This window comes from Macaca thibetana, chromosome X (genome assembly GCF_024542745.1).
Source record: "Macaca thibetana thibetana isolate TM-01 chromosome X, ASM2454274v1, whole genome shotgun sequence".
In the NCBI taxonomy this organism is placed as follows: Eukaryota; Metazoa; Chordata; class Mammalia; order Primates; family Cercopithecidae; genus Macaca; species Macaca thibetana.
Window position 1 is genome coordinate 54,419,022 of NC_065598.1, and position 18,919 is coordinate 54,437,940.

Consider the following 18,919-nt stretch of genomic DNA (forward strand, 5'->3'; position numbering starts at 1 on the left):
ATGGTATATATACACCATGGAATGCTACTCAGCCATAAAACAGAATGAAATAATGGCCTTTGCAGCAACTTGGATGGACATAGAGGCCATTATTTTAAGTGAAGTCACTTAGGGATGAAAAATCAAATACCATTATGTTCTCACTTATAAGTGGAGCTAAGTTATGAAGGTGCAAAGGAGTAAGAATGATATAGTGGACTCTGGGGACTTGGGGGGAAGGATGGAAGGGGGATGAGTGATAAAAGACTACATATTGGAGCCAGTGTACACTGCTCAGGTGACAGATGCACCAAAATCTCAGAAACCATCACTAAAGAACTTACCCATGTAACCAAAAACCATCTGTACCCTAAAAACTATTGAAAATAAATAAATAAATAAAACAATGTCGGTGGAACGAACTTTACTACATTATTTTGAAACTTACTATAAAGCTGAAATATTCAGGACAGTGTGGTATTGGAAAAAGGATAGCTATCTAGATCAGTGAAACAGAATAAAGAGCTCAGAAATAGACCCACTCAAATTTTGGACAAGGTCAACTAATTTTGGACAAAGGTACAACAACAAATGGTGCTAGAAAGACTGGAAGTCCATTGCAAAAAATGAACTTGAATACTTAAACCTTATGCAAAAAGTAATTCAGAGTGGATCATAGGTCTAAATATAAAATGTAAAACGATAAAACTTCTTAAAAAAAGACATGGGAGAGAATGTGTGAAATATTGGATATGCCAATTAGTTTTTAATTACATCATAAAAAACATTATCCATACAAGAAAAAAATAGATAAATTGAAACTATAATAATTTAAACATTTTTATTTATGAAAATTTTAAAAATAAAAATTGTTAAATATTTACATATTAAATTTTTTTTATCTGTGAAAGACACAAAAGAATGAAAAGAAATGCCACAGGTTGAAAGAATATGCTTGTGCATTATATATGTGGCATATCCAAAATACATAAATAACACTTAAAACTGAACAATAAAAGATAAAATTTAATTTTAAAAAGTAGCAAAGCATCTGAACAAACTTTTCACCAATCCAAACGTACGGATGGCAAAGAAGTGTATTAAAAGATAATATCAATCATTAGGAAAATGAAAATTAAATGTGTAATGAGAAACACTTCAAGATACAGCTATTAAAGTGGCTAGAATTAAATACACATATAAATTTACAAGACAATATGAAATGCTGACAAGGATGTATTACAAAAGGAACTCTCACTCATTGCTAGTGGAAATGCAAAATGGGTCAGGCATTTTGGAAAACAGTTTGGCAGTTACTTTTAAAATTTAACATACACTTGACATATGACCCAGCATTTTCACTCACAGATACCTTTGGAAGGGAACTGAAAAATCAAGTTTACACAAAAATGTATATAAGAATATTTATGGAGCCTTACTAAAAATCACTAAAACCTGGAAACAACCAAGATGCTCTTCAGCTGGTGAATGGATAAACAAATTATGGTACAATCATAGACTAGAATACCATTTGGCAATTAAGATAACTGTTGATATTCATACAGCTAGGATGAATCTTAAATGCATTGTGCTAAGAGAAAGAAGCCATATCCAAAAGCTGACAAGTGATACAGTTCCATTTATATGACATCCTAGACAAGGCAAAATTATAGGAACAGAGAACAGGTCAGTAGTTGCCAGGGGTTGGGGGAGGTCTGAGGGGTTGACTATAATGGGCTGTACAAGAGAATTTTTAGGGTGATGGAATTGTTCTATATGGTACTATGGAAGAGGATATCTGACTTTATACATTTGTCAAAACTCACAAAACTGAATTTTATTGCATTCAAGGTTTTAGAAATCAACCGAAATGTCTGAGCAACTCAATATTGAATGCAGTTTGCAACAAATGGTTCTAACTGTATTACAAGTGTATATATCATAACCTCACTAAATGGGGTGGAGAAAGAAAACCTGAAACAAATAACCATGAAAATAGTGTTTTGCCGAATATTTAAAGACTAACGACAGAAAGTAATTGTGTGTAGACACTGTACTCTGATTGGTACAATTGTTTCTCCCAGGGGTATGAGTTAACAATTCTGAAACTACCAGTGTAGTAGGGTTGAATAAATAAATAAATAAATAAATAACTTGTAGATAATGAGAGTCAGGTATTTCAGAGTCTAAGAAAGAAGCTCATAATAAACAAGGGAGAAGGTCTAGAATGATGCCTTATAGTGCAATTTAGGGTCAGAAATGGTATTAACTCATGTTTATTTTAACATATACATAAATAGCAAAATACAGATGGGTTAGCATGCACACAAATATTTCTTAGCTCTGTCTGCTGAGAGGGCTAGAATTAATGATACCCTAAAAGTGACAAAAGCATCCAGATCTTGGTTTCCAAATACCAATTTTCAATTACAGGAACCATGGTTTCTTGGAGAAGAGGCTGGTGTATCTTGTAAAAAAGTAACGAAGTGCTAGAAAAATAAGGAGGATGAGTATATCAAAGGGACACAGGAAGGGAAAAGACAGGGATGAATAAGTGGAGCATAGAGGATTCTTAGGGCAGTGAAACCACTTTAATACTGCATGCATGTCATTATAAATTTGCTCAAGCCTATAGAATGTGCAACTCCAAGAGTGAACCCTAAAGTAAACTATGGACTCTGGGTGATAGCAATGTGTCAATATAGGTTCATCATTTGTAACAAATACCCCTGTGGAAGCGGATATTGATAATGGGAGAGGCTATGCATGTGGAGGGAAGGAAGGGAGTATATGGGAAATCTTGGTACCTTCTGCTCAATTTTGCTGCAAACCTAAAACTGCTGTAAAATATAAAGTCTATTAAAAACAGAACAGAACACGGGAGCCAATATGAAAGAGTTCCTAATGGGTGAAGCTGGGACAAGGTGACCAACAAAATAAATAAGTAGAGTACTATATTATAACCCAAAGAATTAAATATTTATGAGTACCTACTTATATGCATACATTGTTGAATAAATAAGTAGGGGAGAGAGGAAAAATCTTTATAGAGGGATTCCAAATAATAAATGTAGAATAAATAAGGGAAGTAGAAAACCATCATTAGAACACTACTGTAATAATTGCTGCAGGCACGATCCACTGATTAATGCTAAAATTAGTGAGTGAAACTTTAAGGAGAATCTGAAGAGTTGCATAGGCTCAAATAATTTTACACAAATTATTACAGTGTTTTATTTTTTATTTATTTATTTTTAATTATTTTGCATGTTTTAAAAAAATTATTATTATACTTTAAGTTCTGGGGTACATGTGCATAACGTGCAGGTTTGTTACATATGTATACTTGTGCCATGTTGGTGTGCTGCACCCATCAACTCATCAGCACCCATCAATTCGTCATTTATATCAGGTATAACTCCCAGTGCCATCCCTCCCCACTACCCGCTCCCGATGATAGGCCCCGGTGTGTGATGTTCCCCTTCCTGAGTCCAAGTGATCTCATTGTTCAGTTCCCACCTATGAGTGAGAACATGCGGTGTTTGGTTTTCTGTTCTTGTGATAGTTTGCTGAGAATGATGGTTTCCAGCTGCATTCATGTCCCTACAAAGGGCACAAACTCATCCTTTTTTACGGCTCCATAGTATTCCATGGTGTATATGTGCCACATTTTCTTTTTTTCCAGTCTGTCACTGATGGACATTTGGGTTGATTCCAAGTCTTTGCTATTGTGAAAAGTGCCGCAATAAACATACGTGTGCATGTGTCTTTATAGCAGCATGATTTATAATCCTTTGGGTATATACCCAGTAATGGGATGGCTGGGTCATATGGTACTTCTAGTTCTAGATCCTTGAGGAATCGCCATACTGTTTTCCATAATGGTTGAACTAGTTTACAATCCCACCAACAGTGTAAAAGTGTTCCTATTTCTCCACATCCTCTCCAGCACCTGTTGTTTCCTGACTTTTTAATGATTGCCATTCTAACTGGTGTGAGATGGTATCTCATTGTGGTTTTGATTTGCATTTCTCTGATGGCCAGTGATGATGAGCATTTTTTCATGTGTCTGTTGGCTGTATGCAAGTCTTCTTTTGAGAAATGTCTGTTCATATCCTTTGCCCACTTTTTGATGGGGTTGTTTGTTTTTTTCTTGTAAATTTGTTTGAGTTCTTTGTAGGTTCTCGATATTAGCCCTTTGTCAGATGAGTAGATTGCAAAACTTTTCTCCCATTCTGTAGGTTGCCTGTTCACTCTGATGGTAGTTTCTTTTGCTGTGCAGAAGCTCTTTAGTTTAATTAGATCCCATTTGTCAATTTTGGCTTTTGTTGCCATTGCCTTTGGTGTTTTAGACATGAAGTCCTTGCCCATGCCTATGTCCTGAATGGTATTACCTAGGTTTTCTTCTAGGGTTTTTATGGTGTTAGGTCTAACATTTAAGTCTCTAATCCATCTTGAATTAATTTTCGTATAAGGAGTAAGGAAAGGATCCAGTTTCAGCTTTCTACTTATGGCTAGCCAATTTTCCCAGCACAATTTATTAAATGGGAAATCCTTTCCCGATTTCTTGTTTCTCTCAGGTTTGTCAAAGATCAGATGGCTGTAGATGTGTGGTATTATTTCTGAGGACTCTGTTCTGTTCCATTGGTCTATATCTCTGTTTTGGTACCAGTACCATGCTGTTTTGGTTACTGTAGCTTTGTAGTATGGTTTGAAGTCTCTCTTCTCCCACCCTCCACCCTCAGGTAGGTCTCAAGTTTGTGTTGTTCCCCTCTGTGTCCATGTGTTCACATCGTTTAGCTCCCACTTACAAGGGAGAACATGCGGTATTTGGTTTTCTGTTCCTGTTTTCAGTTGCTAAGGATAATGGCCTCCAGCTCCATCCATGTCCCTGCAAAGGACATAATCTCATTCTTTTTTGTGGCTGCATAGTATTCCATGGTATATACATACTACATTTTCTTTATCCAGTCTGTCATTGATAGACATTTAGGTTGATTCCATGTCTTTGGTATTGCGATGTGATATGTCTGCATGTGTCTTTATAATAGAATGATTTATATTCCCTTGGGTATATACCTGGTAATGGGATTGCTGGGTTGAATGGTGCTTCTGTTTTTAGCTCTTTGATGAATCACTACACTGCTTTCCACATGGTTGAGCTAATTTACATTCCCACTAGCAGTGTATAAACATTCACTTTCTTCTGCAATCTCGCCAGCATCTGTTATTTTTTGACTTTTTTATGATAGCCATTCTGACTGGTGTGAGATGGTATCTCACTGTGGCTTTGATTTGCATTTCCCTAATCATAAGTGATGTTGAGCATTTTTTCATATGCTTGTTGGCTGTATGTATGTCTTCTTTTGAAAAGTGTCTGTTTATGTCCTTTGCCTACTTTTTAATAGGGTTTTTTGTTTTTTTTCTTGTAAATTTGTTTAAATTCAACTTGATAAGAAACTTCTACAAAGCAAACAAAAACTATCACCAACATTATACTTAAAAGTGAAAGACTAAATGCTTTCCCCCTAACATCAGGACTAATGTAAGGATTTCCACCTTCTCCACTCTTTTGACATAGTACTAGAAGTTCTAACCACTGCAATAAGGCAATAAAAGGAAATAAATGCATACAGTTTGGAAAATAATTTTTAAAAATTCCCTATTTGAAATGTCATCATTGTCTACATAGAAATATCCCCCTAAACTACAGAAATTCCTTGAACTAACAAGTGAGTTCATCAAGGCTGCAAGATACAAGATCAACACACAAAAACAATCTTGAGACCTTCATTTCTGGCATGAGCGCATGAGGAACTCTGAAAACCCTTTCTCTAATAAAACAAGCTCAGCTGGCAAAAATTACAACACTACAATCTTTTAAAATCTCTGGAAATTATCTTAAGTGGAATACAGCACATGAAGATATTTTTATTCAAGAAAATCTACTGAAATTTGGTAAGAACACAGTCTTTGACACATGTGCCATGCTACTGTTCCCAACCTTACTACTGTCCCCTCACTACTGGCTCCAAGCTTAGCTTGATAGAAGCTCCAGTTAAGGTGTGTGTAGCCAAGATGAATCTCCTTTTCTTCTTGGAGAGAATGTCCCATCGGTACTTTGGCATCTTACTGGAAGGAGCAGAGAGCTAGCATTTAGCATTCCCTTCCACTCAAAATTGCAGAGGCCTGGCAAGTGTGGTTAAGAGGTTGGAGGTTCCCTTCCTCCTCCCAGTTTTTACTCATAGAATGGAGGCTATATCCCAGGTGCAATAGGCTAAGAATACTGGGGTCCTGATTACCCTCATTCCATCTTGCTCATAGGGTAGGTTCCACACCAGGACAGGCAAACTAAGACCAGAAGCTGCTGCCTCGCCCAGCACCCAGAACAGTGCTCAGACAGTATGCCCATGGAGAGAGGAAATTCATAAGATGAGCGAACTCTGAAACTCTCCCCCGAAAACTAACTTTATTTTTAACATTGTATAAAGAAGCTCAAGCCCAAGGATGTTCTCAAAAACTACAAGTTCACTTAACTAAGAGCAACATAGGCCAGCTCGTTTATCAGAGAGAACAAGAGAGAGAGGGACAGGTAAGAAGAGCCCTTCTGGGGTATGAAGAATCCTGAAAGACTTACCTCTCAAACTACTATAATGGATAGAACAACTACATAGAAGATCAACAACAGGGAAATAGAGGACTTCAACACAAAGTAGTAATAACGAACATCTGTAAAGCACTCCATCCCCAAACAGCAGACTATACATTTTTTCCAAAGTGTACATCAAACATTCTCCAAGACAGACAATATTCTAGGCCATAAAACAAGCTTCAATAAATTTGGAAGGATGGAAATCATATAAGACATGTTCTCCATCATAATGGAGTAAAATTAAAAACTAATAACAGAGACAACTTTGGGAAATTCACAAATATGGGAACCTAAAGGAAACAGAAGAAAGGATATAATAAGGATTAGAGGTGAAAATAATAAAACGGAGAAGAGGAAAACATTAGAAAAAAATCAACAAAATCAAAAGTTGGTTATTTGAAAAAATTAACAAACTTGACAAACCTTCAGTGAGACTAGCCAAGAAAAAAAAGAGAAAACTCAAATTAGTAAATTCAGGAAAAAAAGAGGAGACATTACTACTGACTTTATGAAAATAAAAAGAATTATAAGGGAATATTATGAACAATCATAAATGTATGCCAACACAATAAATGCCTTAGGTGAAATAGACAAATTATTAGAATGATACAAACTCTCAAAACTGACTAAAAAAGAAATGAAATCTAAATAGATCTATAACAAGGGATTGAATAAGTACTGAAAAACCTTGCCACAAAGTAAAGTCCAGGATTAGATGGTTTCACTGGTGAATTCTAGCAAACATTTAAAGAATAATACAATTCTTCAAAAGCTCTTTCAAAAAGTAGAAGAGGAAGAAGCACTTTCCAACTCATTCCATGAGGCCAGTATTTCTGTGCTACCAAAGTTAGGCACATATATTAGAAGAAAAGAAAATTATAGACCAATAGCTGTTATGAATATGGATGTAAAAATCCCCACAAAATACTAGCAAACTGAACTCAGGAATGTATAAAAGGATTTATATGTATATATTAGATATATGTATATATTATAACACTTTATACATCACAATCAAGTTAGATTTATTATAGGAATGCAAGCTTGATTAACCTTTGAAAATCAATGCAATAGACCACATCAATAGAATTAAGGACAAAAACCATATGATCATCATAATAGGCACAGATAAAGCATTTGGGAAATTAAATATCCCTTCATGATAAAACCAACAACAAATTAAGACTAGAAGGAAAGGTCCTAAACCTAATAAAAGACACCAATGAAAAACCCACAGCGACTATCACACTTAATGATGAAAGACTGAATGTTTCCCCCATGCCCCCTGACAAGATCAGTAACAAGAGAAGGATGTCTGTTTTCATCTCATCTTTTCAACATTCTAGTAGAGGTTATAGCAAAGGTAATTAGGTAAGAAAAAGAAAATAAAAGGCATCCAGATTGGAAAGGAAGAGATGAAATTATTTCTATTTGTAGATAACATAATCTTGTATATAGAAAATCCCAAGGAATGCACTAAAAAACACTATTGGACCTAATAAATGAGTCCAGAAATGTTGCAGAATATAAGATCAATATACAAAAATCAATTACATTTATATAAAGTAGCCATGAGCAAACAAAATGAAATTAAGTAAAGCAATTCTATTTATAATAGCATCAAAACAATAAAATGCTTAAAAGAATACTTTAAAAAATGTAAAACACTCTGAAAACTACAAAACAATGCTTAAAATAAAGACCTAAGTAAATGCAACAACATCTCATGTTCAGGGACCTAAAACTTACTATTGTTAAGATGGTAATATTCCCTAACTAATCTATAGATTAAATGCAGCCTCTGTCAAAGTGCCAGCTTAATTCTTTGCAGAAATTAATAAATTGGTCTTAAAATTTATATGGAAATGCAGAGGACCTAGAATAGCCAAAACAATCTTGAAAACAATCTGAAAAAGAACAAAAATAGAAGACATGCTTCCCAATTTCAAGATTTATTAAAAACTACAGTAATCAAGAATGTGTGGTACTGGTATAAGGACAGAGATACATAAACACCAATGGAATAGAACTGAGAGCCCAGAAGTAAACCCTTCAACTTATTATAGTCACCTGATTTTCATCAAAGGTGCCAAGACAATTAAGTAGGGGAAAAAAGAGTCTTCAAAAAATGCTGCTAGGACAACTGGATATCTACATGCAAAAGAATGAAGCTGGATTCCCATCTCACACCACATGCAAATATTAACTCAGAATAAATTTAAAAACCTAAATGTAAGAACTAAGACTATAAAACTCTTAGAAAAAAGCCTAGGCATAAATCTTTGTGACTTCGCATGCTACAACATGGATTAACCTTGAAAACATCATGCCCAAAGAAATGAGCCAGATACAAAAGGCCACATATTGTATGACTCCCCTTATATAAAATGTCCAGAATAGGCAAATCCTTAGAGACTGAAAGTAGATTACTGGTTGCCAGGGGCTAAGGGGAGGGGGTCATCTGGAGTGAGTCTACAGTATGGAACTCCTTTTTGGCATAAAGAAAATGTTCTGGAATTAGTGGTGATGGTTACACAACTATGTGAATATACTCAAAACCACTGCCTGTATACTTCAAAATGGTGAATTTTATGGTATGTGAATTATATCTCTATCAAAAACAATTTTTTTAAAATGTAGGAAAACACATACCAGGCAAATATTAAGCTAAATAAAGCTAATAGGTATATTAGCTAGTAGGTATATTAATATGAGAAAAAAGATTGATTATAGGGCAAAAACATCAATGATACCAAATTACCAGGTATTACCAGAGTTAATAATTTCCTTACATGGTGATAAAATATTCAATTCACAAGGAAGATATAGCAATTCTAAATCTGTTTGTAACTACGAACTTTCAAGATTGACAGAAATACAAGGAGACATTAACAAATTTTCCATATCAACAGGCAGCCAAAACCCCAGAAGAATATAGAACATTTGAGCCAGATTAACAAACACAACTTAATCGAGGTATATAGTACACTAAACACAACTGTAAAATGCACATTCTTTTCAAGTGCTCATGGAACATTTACCAGAATTTTCCATAAGTTGGTCCATAAAGCAAGTATCAACAGACTTCAAAGAACTGAAATAATACAAAGTTTGTTCTCTGACTAGAATGGAATTAAAATGGAAATGACAAGAGCACTGATCTATCAAAACAGAAGCTGGTCCAAGGGCTGGCACCAAGTACTGGAGACCTCCTGCTGTGGTAGGCATTAATCCTTTAGTTGCTAGATGATAATCAGTAGGTCCTGGCTGTCCTGGGAAAGGAATTGAGGTGGCCAGGGTAGCTGGGTAAGTGTCAGAGAGACTAAAAAAGCCTGGGACAGTGCCTATTTATAAAATGGACTAGAAATATTTTGAAAATTCATATGGCCATATGATTGTGAATCTGTGGAATATCAGCCCTGTTTAGTAGGCCAATTATAGCATTGGATACTTAAATTAGAAAAGAAGAAAGTCTGAAAATGAATGAGCTGAGCAGCATGCAACCCTACTAGTTAAAAAAGAGCAACAGAATGAATCCAAAGAAAGTAGGAGAAACAGAATAATGATGAAAAACTAGTTAAATAGAAAATAAAGATAACAGAAAGGATCAAAAGGTCAAAAGTTGATTATTTTAGAAGAATTATAAAAGTGTCAAACTTATAGCAAGATTGATTGAGAAGATGCAAATAAACAATATGACAAAAGAGAAGCTATAACTACAAATGCAACAGAGATTTTAAAAAGATACAAAGATAAGAACTTCACACAAAATAAATTTGAAAACTGATGTGAAGTAGAAAAATTCCTAGAAAACCATGACTTAGGAAAGCTTAAGAAAGCTGACTTTAGTGGAAATAGCAAACTGAAAGGATTCTATAACTGATAAAAGAGATTGTATCCATTAAAATATTAAAGGAGACACCAGGTCCAAATGGTTTTACCTGGAAATGCTGCCAGGTAAAATATTTGAGGAATGGCTAGTTCTGCAGACAACCTCTGTCAGAGGACAGAATGAAAGGTTTTTTTTTTATTCTGATTTTATGAGGTTACTATAATCTTGACACTCTTGGAAAAATTACAGGCCAATCTCTTTCCTGAGTAAAATGCTAAAATCCTAAACAAAATATTAGTGAAAGAAATTCAGAAGTTTTTATTTATCCCAGGACTGCAAGATTATTTCAACACAAGAAAAACTCTAATGTAATGTACCACATTAATGGGTTAAAATAGAAAATTAATGTCATTTCATTGAATACAGAAACATGTTTAATAAAATTCAACATTCACTCATGCTTTAAAAATTGTATTGGCAAACTCAGAATACACAGGAACCTCTTTAACCTATTAAATGATATCTACCAAAAAAACTATAGCAAATTTACTCAATGGTGAAACTTAAAATCGGGATCAGCATAAGAATACACACTATTAACATTTCTTTTCAACATGTACTGCACATCTCGTGTGTGTGTATTAAAGGTGGGAGGTCTTAGCAGTGTAATAATATAAGAAAATGATAAAAATAAGGATTGTGGGGAAAATGAAAGCTATCATTTACATACAAATTATCAAAACTCATAAGAAAGTTTAGCAGGTTTGCTAGTTACAAATTCATTACATGAAAAACAAGTACAGTTGTATACATTAGCAACATACTGCTATAAAATTTAATTTTCTAAAAAGGTACTATTTAACATAGCAACAAAAAATAAGTCAAAAATCTTACAATGGCATGCAAGCCTTTTATGGATTAAATTATAAAACTTCACTCAACATGAAAAAGTCTGAATACATGGAGTGATATACCATGTTTAGGGAAGACTCAACATCACAAAGATGGCAACTCTCCTCAAATTGATTAGATTTACAGATTGAATGTAATTTCCATCAAAATCCCAAAAGTTCTCTCTCTCTCTCTCTCTCTCTCTCTCTCTCTCGTGTGTGTGTCTGTGTGTGTGTGTGCATGTGTGTGTGTGTGTGTGTGTGTGTGTGTTTAACTTGGAAAGCTGATTCTAAAATTTATGGAGAAGAGCACTGGGCCAAGAATAGCCAAGACACTACATAAGAAGGACAAGATGGAGGGACTTGCTCTACCAGGATAAAGGTACAAGAATGCCCATTGGATTGTTGTTCATAATCAAAAATTAGAAACTACTCAAATGCTCAACAATAGTAAGATGGATAAATAAACTGTGGGATATTCACAAGGGGAATAAACAAACTACAACTGCTTGCAACAATAACATGGGTGGTTCACATAAACATAATGTTGCATGAGAAAAGAATATGCACAGCTGTTCAAGTACTTTACATGTTAATGTATTTAATCTTCAAAATAACATTAAGTGACTGTGTGTCTTCTAGAGAGGATGCTCCAAGAAAAAGGTGATTCAGACCTTACAGGGACAAATAGACTGGCCTCCCTAGCAAGAGGTGAACCAGACATTGCCCAGACTTGGCAACCACTATCTAAGTTTTTTTGCATCTATGGTCTGATAAAATTTAGTCAGATATTAATGAATGACTGTCTTGTGCACACAGAGCCCCATTTTTGGCTATGGCGAGTGGTAGAGTGGAAGTAGCACAGAGTGACCATTTATTGAATGACCACTTACATCTACTATGTGCCAGGATCAGGGCCTGATGTTGAGGATATGATGGTAAATAAGACCACACACCCACTTTCTTGTTTAAACAACAAGAACAGTAAGAATTAGGATAATTAACAATTACTGAGTGTGTACTATGTGCTGGACACTCTTCTAAGCATGTCATAGGCTTCAGCTCATCTAATCTTCACAACTACACTGTTATTAACTTCCTTTTACAGGTGAGGAAACAGAGAAGCCCAGAGAGGTTAAAAGAGTTGTCCAAGGTCACAGACACAGGGGGAGACAGAGCTGAGACTCAAACCTAAGCAGTCTGGATCCAGAACCTCTGAATCAGTGAATTACTCCCAATAACACTGGGTCATAGGCATTAATTCTGTTTTATAGCTGAGGGAAGTGACGCTCCAAACTAAAGTGAGCACGTATTTATTTTTCATCTTCTATTTGATAGAGACTATATTAGATGATTTGTGTATATTATCTCTCCAACTTGAAAGACACAGTTCCCAGGACTATAAGCATTCTAGCTCTGGAGGACCCGTGTATGCAGAGAATGGCTTGCTTGTCAACTAAACAGCCCCTTGGAAAAGGCCAAGAGTGGCTGGCTGGGTGAGGGTACCTCTCAGTCTCCAGGCTCCTAGATCTCCAGTTGAGTGAGTGTGAGAGCTGGTGGAGATAAGAAAGAGAGAGAACAGGAGCCTAGTCTTTTTTGTCTCTCTTCCTCCACCCACACCCTACATCCTGTATATTATAACTATATTTAACATTCTATATGCTCCTGGATCCTCTAAGCAACTACTGCTACCCCCAATATCTCTGAGCCTGGGCCTCCTCTAGCATTAGCAGAGTGGAAACTTGGTTAGCTGGCCTTTGGGGTGTCTGAGTCCCACAGTCCACAGCTGCCTTATCTTAACCCACCTTATGGCCATTCAGGCTACAATCCCTGGGCTGGATGCACCTTGGTCCACCACTGTCGCCTGTTATCTATGGGAAATGGGTATACTCGTTTCTTTTTAAATACGTACAGGTTTTGTTTACTTTTCTTTTGCCCTTGATCTTTCTTAAATTTCCAAAGTGAGCACCACACCAGTGGGCTGGCCCTGAGAGACTGTCTCTCTCAAATTCCTAGAGCAGCAAGGAGGTCCATATGTGCCAGAGAGCCAACATTGGAGACAGGACATGAAGTGTTTCCCAACCTAGGCAGGTAGAGACTCAGAAAAGGCCTGAGAAAGGAGAGGAGCAATACTGACCAGTGACATGGCACTGTTGTGTACGCAGCACCTGTCCCCTGAGAGATGATGCCAGGAGCCATCACCTTATTTCACCCAGGCACTATCAGTCAGACAAGACCAACTCCCAGACACTTCACAGAAGTCACCAAAATGAAACATACTAGGCTATCACTGAACAGTCCTGAACTAGAAATCTTAAATTCTACACAAGAAACATTCCAAACAAGCTCTGCCTAAGAAATGAAAAGTTCCTAAAGATCCCCCTGATTAAGATGGTCTTAACCTAATCCTCCTTCTCTGTCTTTATCTCTTTCTTTCCGGTTGTCTTCTCTCTCATTCTTTCCTCACCTTTTTGACACTAGCCTCTATTTCATCCAGTTGTTCATCTACTCCAACTTTTAGGTTGAGGTGGGAGTGTACGTTAAGGGGAGGTGCATCCTTTGCTCCTCTACACCCACTCTACCACCACCACCTTGAAACCCACGGAAGTAAACCCCACTTACAGCCCCTTCTCCGATGCAGCCTGCTGCTGCCGCTGCTGTGTGGAATCCAGATCTTCTGCAACCTGGTTTGGGTGAGCTCTCCCATCTCTGGAGACATCTTAGGAGTCGCAGCTAATGACATCACTGCCCACAAGGTACCCGGCCTCACTTCCTATCTTACTAGCTGTCTTTTCCCTCACTGTGGTTACAGCAGCAGGTGGACAGAGCGGACGGGGGGTGCACTGGGTTTCTAAGCCCTCTCAAAGTCTGTCTTCAGTCCCTTCTCCTCTTTCCTCTGGTCCTAGCCTGCCTCTGCTCCTGTATGTACTAGGGGTATTGGGTGCAGAGAGCAAGAGGTTGGGCAGAGGTCAGGAGAGGCCTCTGAACTCCAAGGGCTGTGTACATAGGAGGTAAGTTGGAGCCCAACAAGGAAGGCAGCCAGCAACACAGTCCAGGTCTGACCAGTCACTTCCCTCCAATGAAGACAAGACTAATAGAGTATGCAAATAAAAGACCAAAGATCATGTGCTTACAGCCTGGGTGGGGTAGAGAGGCAAAGGTGATGGAGGTAGGTCTCAGCGGCTTTCCCAGCTTTGAAATTAAAAAATGGACCTAAGTAGAATGTCAAGCTCCAACCCAGAAATCAAGATTTACATCAGAAATGCAAGGTTCCTAAGGACAAAAACACAAACACAAAGTCCCTACTGGGGAATGCAGTGTTTTGAGCTGGCAATTAGAGGCCCAAACTGGACATGGAAGGTCCATTACTTCTCTGCTTCTCCGACCCAAAATGGCCTTGCATCCCTTGTCTTCTCTGGATTCTGCTGCCTTCCTTGCCACAGGGCCTCTCCCACCTGAAATGTGCTGCCTGGGGCACTCTTGAAGAGATGGGTACTATCTGATCATCTTTCTACTCTCTCCAGCCAAGGGCTAAATAAATAGGAGTAAACTGACACCGTTGGAAGAGTGCAGCCATTGCCTGGGGCTGGAGGTGGGGGAATGGTAAGCTCTGCCCACATGGCTGTTAGCCACCGTCAGATCCCCTAAGGAGAATGACATTGGCATCATGAACTGATAGAAAATTTCACTAAAGTTCCTCATGCCAAGCCATTAGGATGGAGATTTAAGAGGGTGGAGGCTGCAGCAGGGAGCAAAGAGCAATGGCCTCAAAGTAGGACAAGTCCACAGGCCAGAGCCATCCAGCCCAGATGACTCACCCTCACCTGCCCCCTCTCTCCCTCCCCTGACACGTTGTTTTGAGGCTTTTATGTGTAGAACTCATAGAACTGCACAGCTTGCCTGGAAGATGCGCAAGTGTGCTCTTACTTCACTCTTCTGCAACCTTCCCACCCCCAGTGAACCTTCAATGATTGGCTACGAGGAAGCTCAACTTTCTTCCACTGAGCTGGGCTACACAAGGGCAATCTCTTGGGGACAGAAATTTCCAATCCCTGCCCTCAAATGCTCTCAGTTCCACTTTGCCTTTTAAGAAGTTCCCTAAAATACATTTGCAAGCCTTAGTCTACACAAGGGTCAGATTTCCTCCAGTTGTTGTGTATAAATCATACCAAACTTTTAATACATTCCAGAGCCCACCTATCTAAATGAATCAACTGAGACAGCAGATTATGATGGTTAAGAGCAATAGGCTCTAGAGCCATATTTCTTGAGTGGAATCCTACCTCTGCCCCTTGTTGGCTATGAGACAATGAGCAGAAGACTAAACTTTTCAGTGCTTCAGTTTTCTTATCTGGAACATGGCAATGATAGGAGTACCTACCCTCCTTAGGATTGTTGAAGATTCAATGTGTTAAAAAATGTAAAGCAATCTGGGAAATGTTAAAAATATATTATCTAACACTGTTACTCCCTTTGGGAGGTAAATGATAAGACACCTCTTTGACTAACCTGAAACTTCTACTGTAATGCTGACCATACAGAAAACCCTCAGTTAAGGAAACTTACAATATTATGGCAAAGGTTTAACATTTATAATATGCAAAGAGCTCCTGCAAATCAATTAGAAGGATGAATTTGGTTTTACTCTTTTGATTTTGTGTAAAGACTTGTGAGATCATTTCATCTCACCCTCTCAGGTAAGAAAACTGAGGTCTAGAAATATTTTTCTAGAAATATCCTAAGGTCATGTAGCAAATCAGTGGCCAAGTCAGGAATAGAACACTAGGGACCTAATTTCTCCCAGGCCAGGGCTTTTCTTTAATTAATCAAACACGCCTGATCTAAGAATGTGGTCTTACAGGTTAGCTCAGAACCTCTAGAGTCTCAGAACTAGACTTTGTAAGAGATACAACTCTTTTAATTCTAATAAATTTCCTAACTGGTATAAATCTGTTAATATTAATAATCTTAATTATAACCCTTTCCCTGTATGTTTTCCATTGCCCACAAAGCAACAACATATCCCTTGTCTCATTTGATCCTTACAAACATCCTTGTTAGCCTTACAGGGAAACTGAGGTCTGGGGAGGGGAAGTGGCATGTTCAAGGTAATCTAGCTGGTCACATGAACGTCTCTTCTATGTTTACAATTTTGTCCCCATGACCCTGCCAACAGGCAGAAGGACAATTTTAGCAGCAGGAAATCTGAGATAGGAAGCTGGCAGGCTTTTGACAAAGTCTGAAAGGGTAAACCTGGGGTCCAGGCTCTAAAACCTAACTTAAACTTGCCTGGAATTAGCTATGAGATTCCTCACTGTTACCAATTCTGATCCCAGAAGCAGGAGACCAAAACAAGCTTTATGGAAAGACCTCAACTTGGCACTCAAGACTTCTCAATCAAGCTTCAGCCTACCTGTCCAGCCATGTCTCTCCTTAGATCTCCATCCTTAAACTTCACTGGCTGACTCACTGGGCCCCAAAATACATGGTGTGTTTTCTTGTTTCTTGGCCTTTGCTCAGCCTGAAATGCTATTTTTTCTCCTTCTATTCCCAACACATTCTGACCCATTTTTCAAGGTCTGGTTTGATGTTCATTTCCTTTGGGAAGTGACCCCTGTATCCTTGGGACAGGCCTTGTCTTTGGTTCTTATATTGCCCACCTGCTCCTATCTGAGCAAGTATCCACCAGTATTTTCCTGGTCTGCTTCCCCACTAGACTGTGAACTCCTTGAGGATGGAGACTAGATCTCAGTGATCTGTAATTTGTGTTTCCAGTGTCCAATTCAGGCCCTGGCACAGAGGACAGAGGAGACACTTGCTTATTGTGTTTGTGCAGTCTACATCTCTCTGCCCTAGATGAGATGAACTTGTGGACAACTAATCCTAGTTCAACAAGGTAAATATTATAACAGAGAGCTGTGCAGGGAATTGGATGGGAGAACTAACTTGTCTGAGGTAGGAGGTGGCATCTAGAAAGGTTTCTCTACCTTGAATGGGACAGAAACAGATAAACACAAGAATTAAGTCCTCTCTGAAAAGGGCCAATGAACTCGTGGCAGAGAAAGGGTTCAGTCAGTACTAGATTCTCATTCAAGACCAAGCTCTGACCTGCAGCTCTTGGTCTAAAATTCTAAAATGGGGCTATCTCTAGGGAAGAAAAGATTACAATGTGATTTCCCAAGGACCCCAGATCCTGACCCTGTACCCCTCCCAAAGTATAGGGCATGTGTATGGGGGGAGAATCCTATGTAAAGGAGCATATGACAGTGCTGATGGATAATAAAGTCATGAATGGGGTCTCCCTATTGGTAGCTCTCAGACTGTTTGGGTATGAATGCATTTGTGGAGAATGAAGGCATGAGGGGAGATCGACCACACACTTACAAGCTAGGTGCATGTATATGAGTGTCAGGCCTTCTGTGACAGGAGTCTATGATCCCCTTCCTTCTCAGCCACTGTCCTGGCCCACCATCTCTCCACTATTTTCGGCCTCATGCCTGGGCCCCAAACCTCACTGAATCCTAGTCCTGGAAGCGGCTCTCCACAGACCATAGTCGCACAGGGAGAAGAGCAGCTGGAGGGTTTTGGGTGGGATTGCTTGTGGAGCCTATATAAAAAAGCAAGATCACTACTCTTAGAGGGAGGAAGTCCCGAAATGTCTCCAAAGAGCTTTGGTTTCTGCCTTTCCACCCTTCTTGATCGTGACAGCCCTCTGAGGAACATTGGCTAGAGACTCTGATTTCCATTTTACTGAGGAGGCTACTGATGCCCAGAGAAGCTAGAGAGTTTGTTCAAAGCCCACAGCAAATCAACCCTACTTTACACATCAGTGGGGAGGTAAGAGCTATAATCTCAATCACTCAGTTCATTCAAAACCACACCAGAACATGTTAGAGAGACTTTCACAGGTGCTAGGGAATTGCCCTGGGGGCCAGGGTCCCACAAAGGCCAGAATGGATTTTTAAAAATATACAGATATATAAATAGGTTACATATAATCTTTTCCCCCACTTTCCCATGCCCTTTAATGCACACGTCAACCAACCATCTACGCAAAGAAAATTTTTCAGAGGGCCTGAAGAATGGATGTGGATTTGTGTAACTCCTGCCTACGTTCCCTTCTTTCTCACCTACCTTTTATTCTAGAGGTTTTTTCTTCCATTGCTAATTATCCAACACTCGGATGTCTTGCATTTACAGACCCCTAAGGCAGGTCCAGTGGGTGGCATCAAAGAGGAAGCCTGGAGGTGTTCGTTGGTTCCCTGAGAAGGCTGAGGATGTACCCTTGTTAAGTGGGGGGAGTGTATGTGCTCTGTTGAAATATTAGCTGTTGTAGTTGCCAAAGAAGTTCCTGAGCCACCCGAAGCCTTTTCTCTTCAGTCCAACCATGTGTTCACCTTGCCCCAAAGGTCAGAACTAATATTAACAAGCCATTGCAGAATAGGGAAATTAAAACCAGCTATGGAGACAGGCAAGTTCTGGATTTTGCTGGGGCTGAGTTTCAGATTGGTCTTCAGTGTAAATGGGCATAATCTCTTACTGGAAAGCAATCTGACAATATGAAGC

The 18,919-nt window shown here is 38.4% G+C and overlaps 1 protein-coding gene across 5 annotated transcripts in view; it reads right to left on the reverse strand.

Moving 5' to 3' along the window:
- PFKFB1 (6-phosphofructo-2-kinase/fructose-2,6-biphosphatase 1) overlaps window positions 1-18,609 on the reverse strand; it is a 58,082-nt gene extending 39,473 nt beyond the window's left edge. The window contains exon 1 of one of the 5 annotated variants that reach the window (XR_007722686.1): window positions 13,976-14,927. Coding sequence is in view for 4 of the 5 variants with exons in the window: in XM_050776940.1 (XP_050632897.1) it covers window positions 13,976-14,096 (121 nt within the window). In the remaining variant the exon portion in view is untranslated. Of the gene's footprint in view, window positions 1-13,975; window positions 15,075-18,487 lie in introns of those variants that run through there. The other 4 variants (XM_050776941.1, XM_050776940.1, XM_050776938.1 and 1 more) reach the window with 4 other exon arrangements.
- Between the last annotated feature and the right edge of the window lie 310 nt (window positions 18,610-18,919).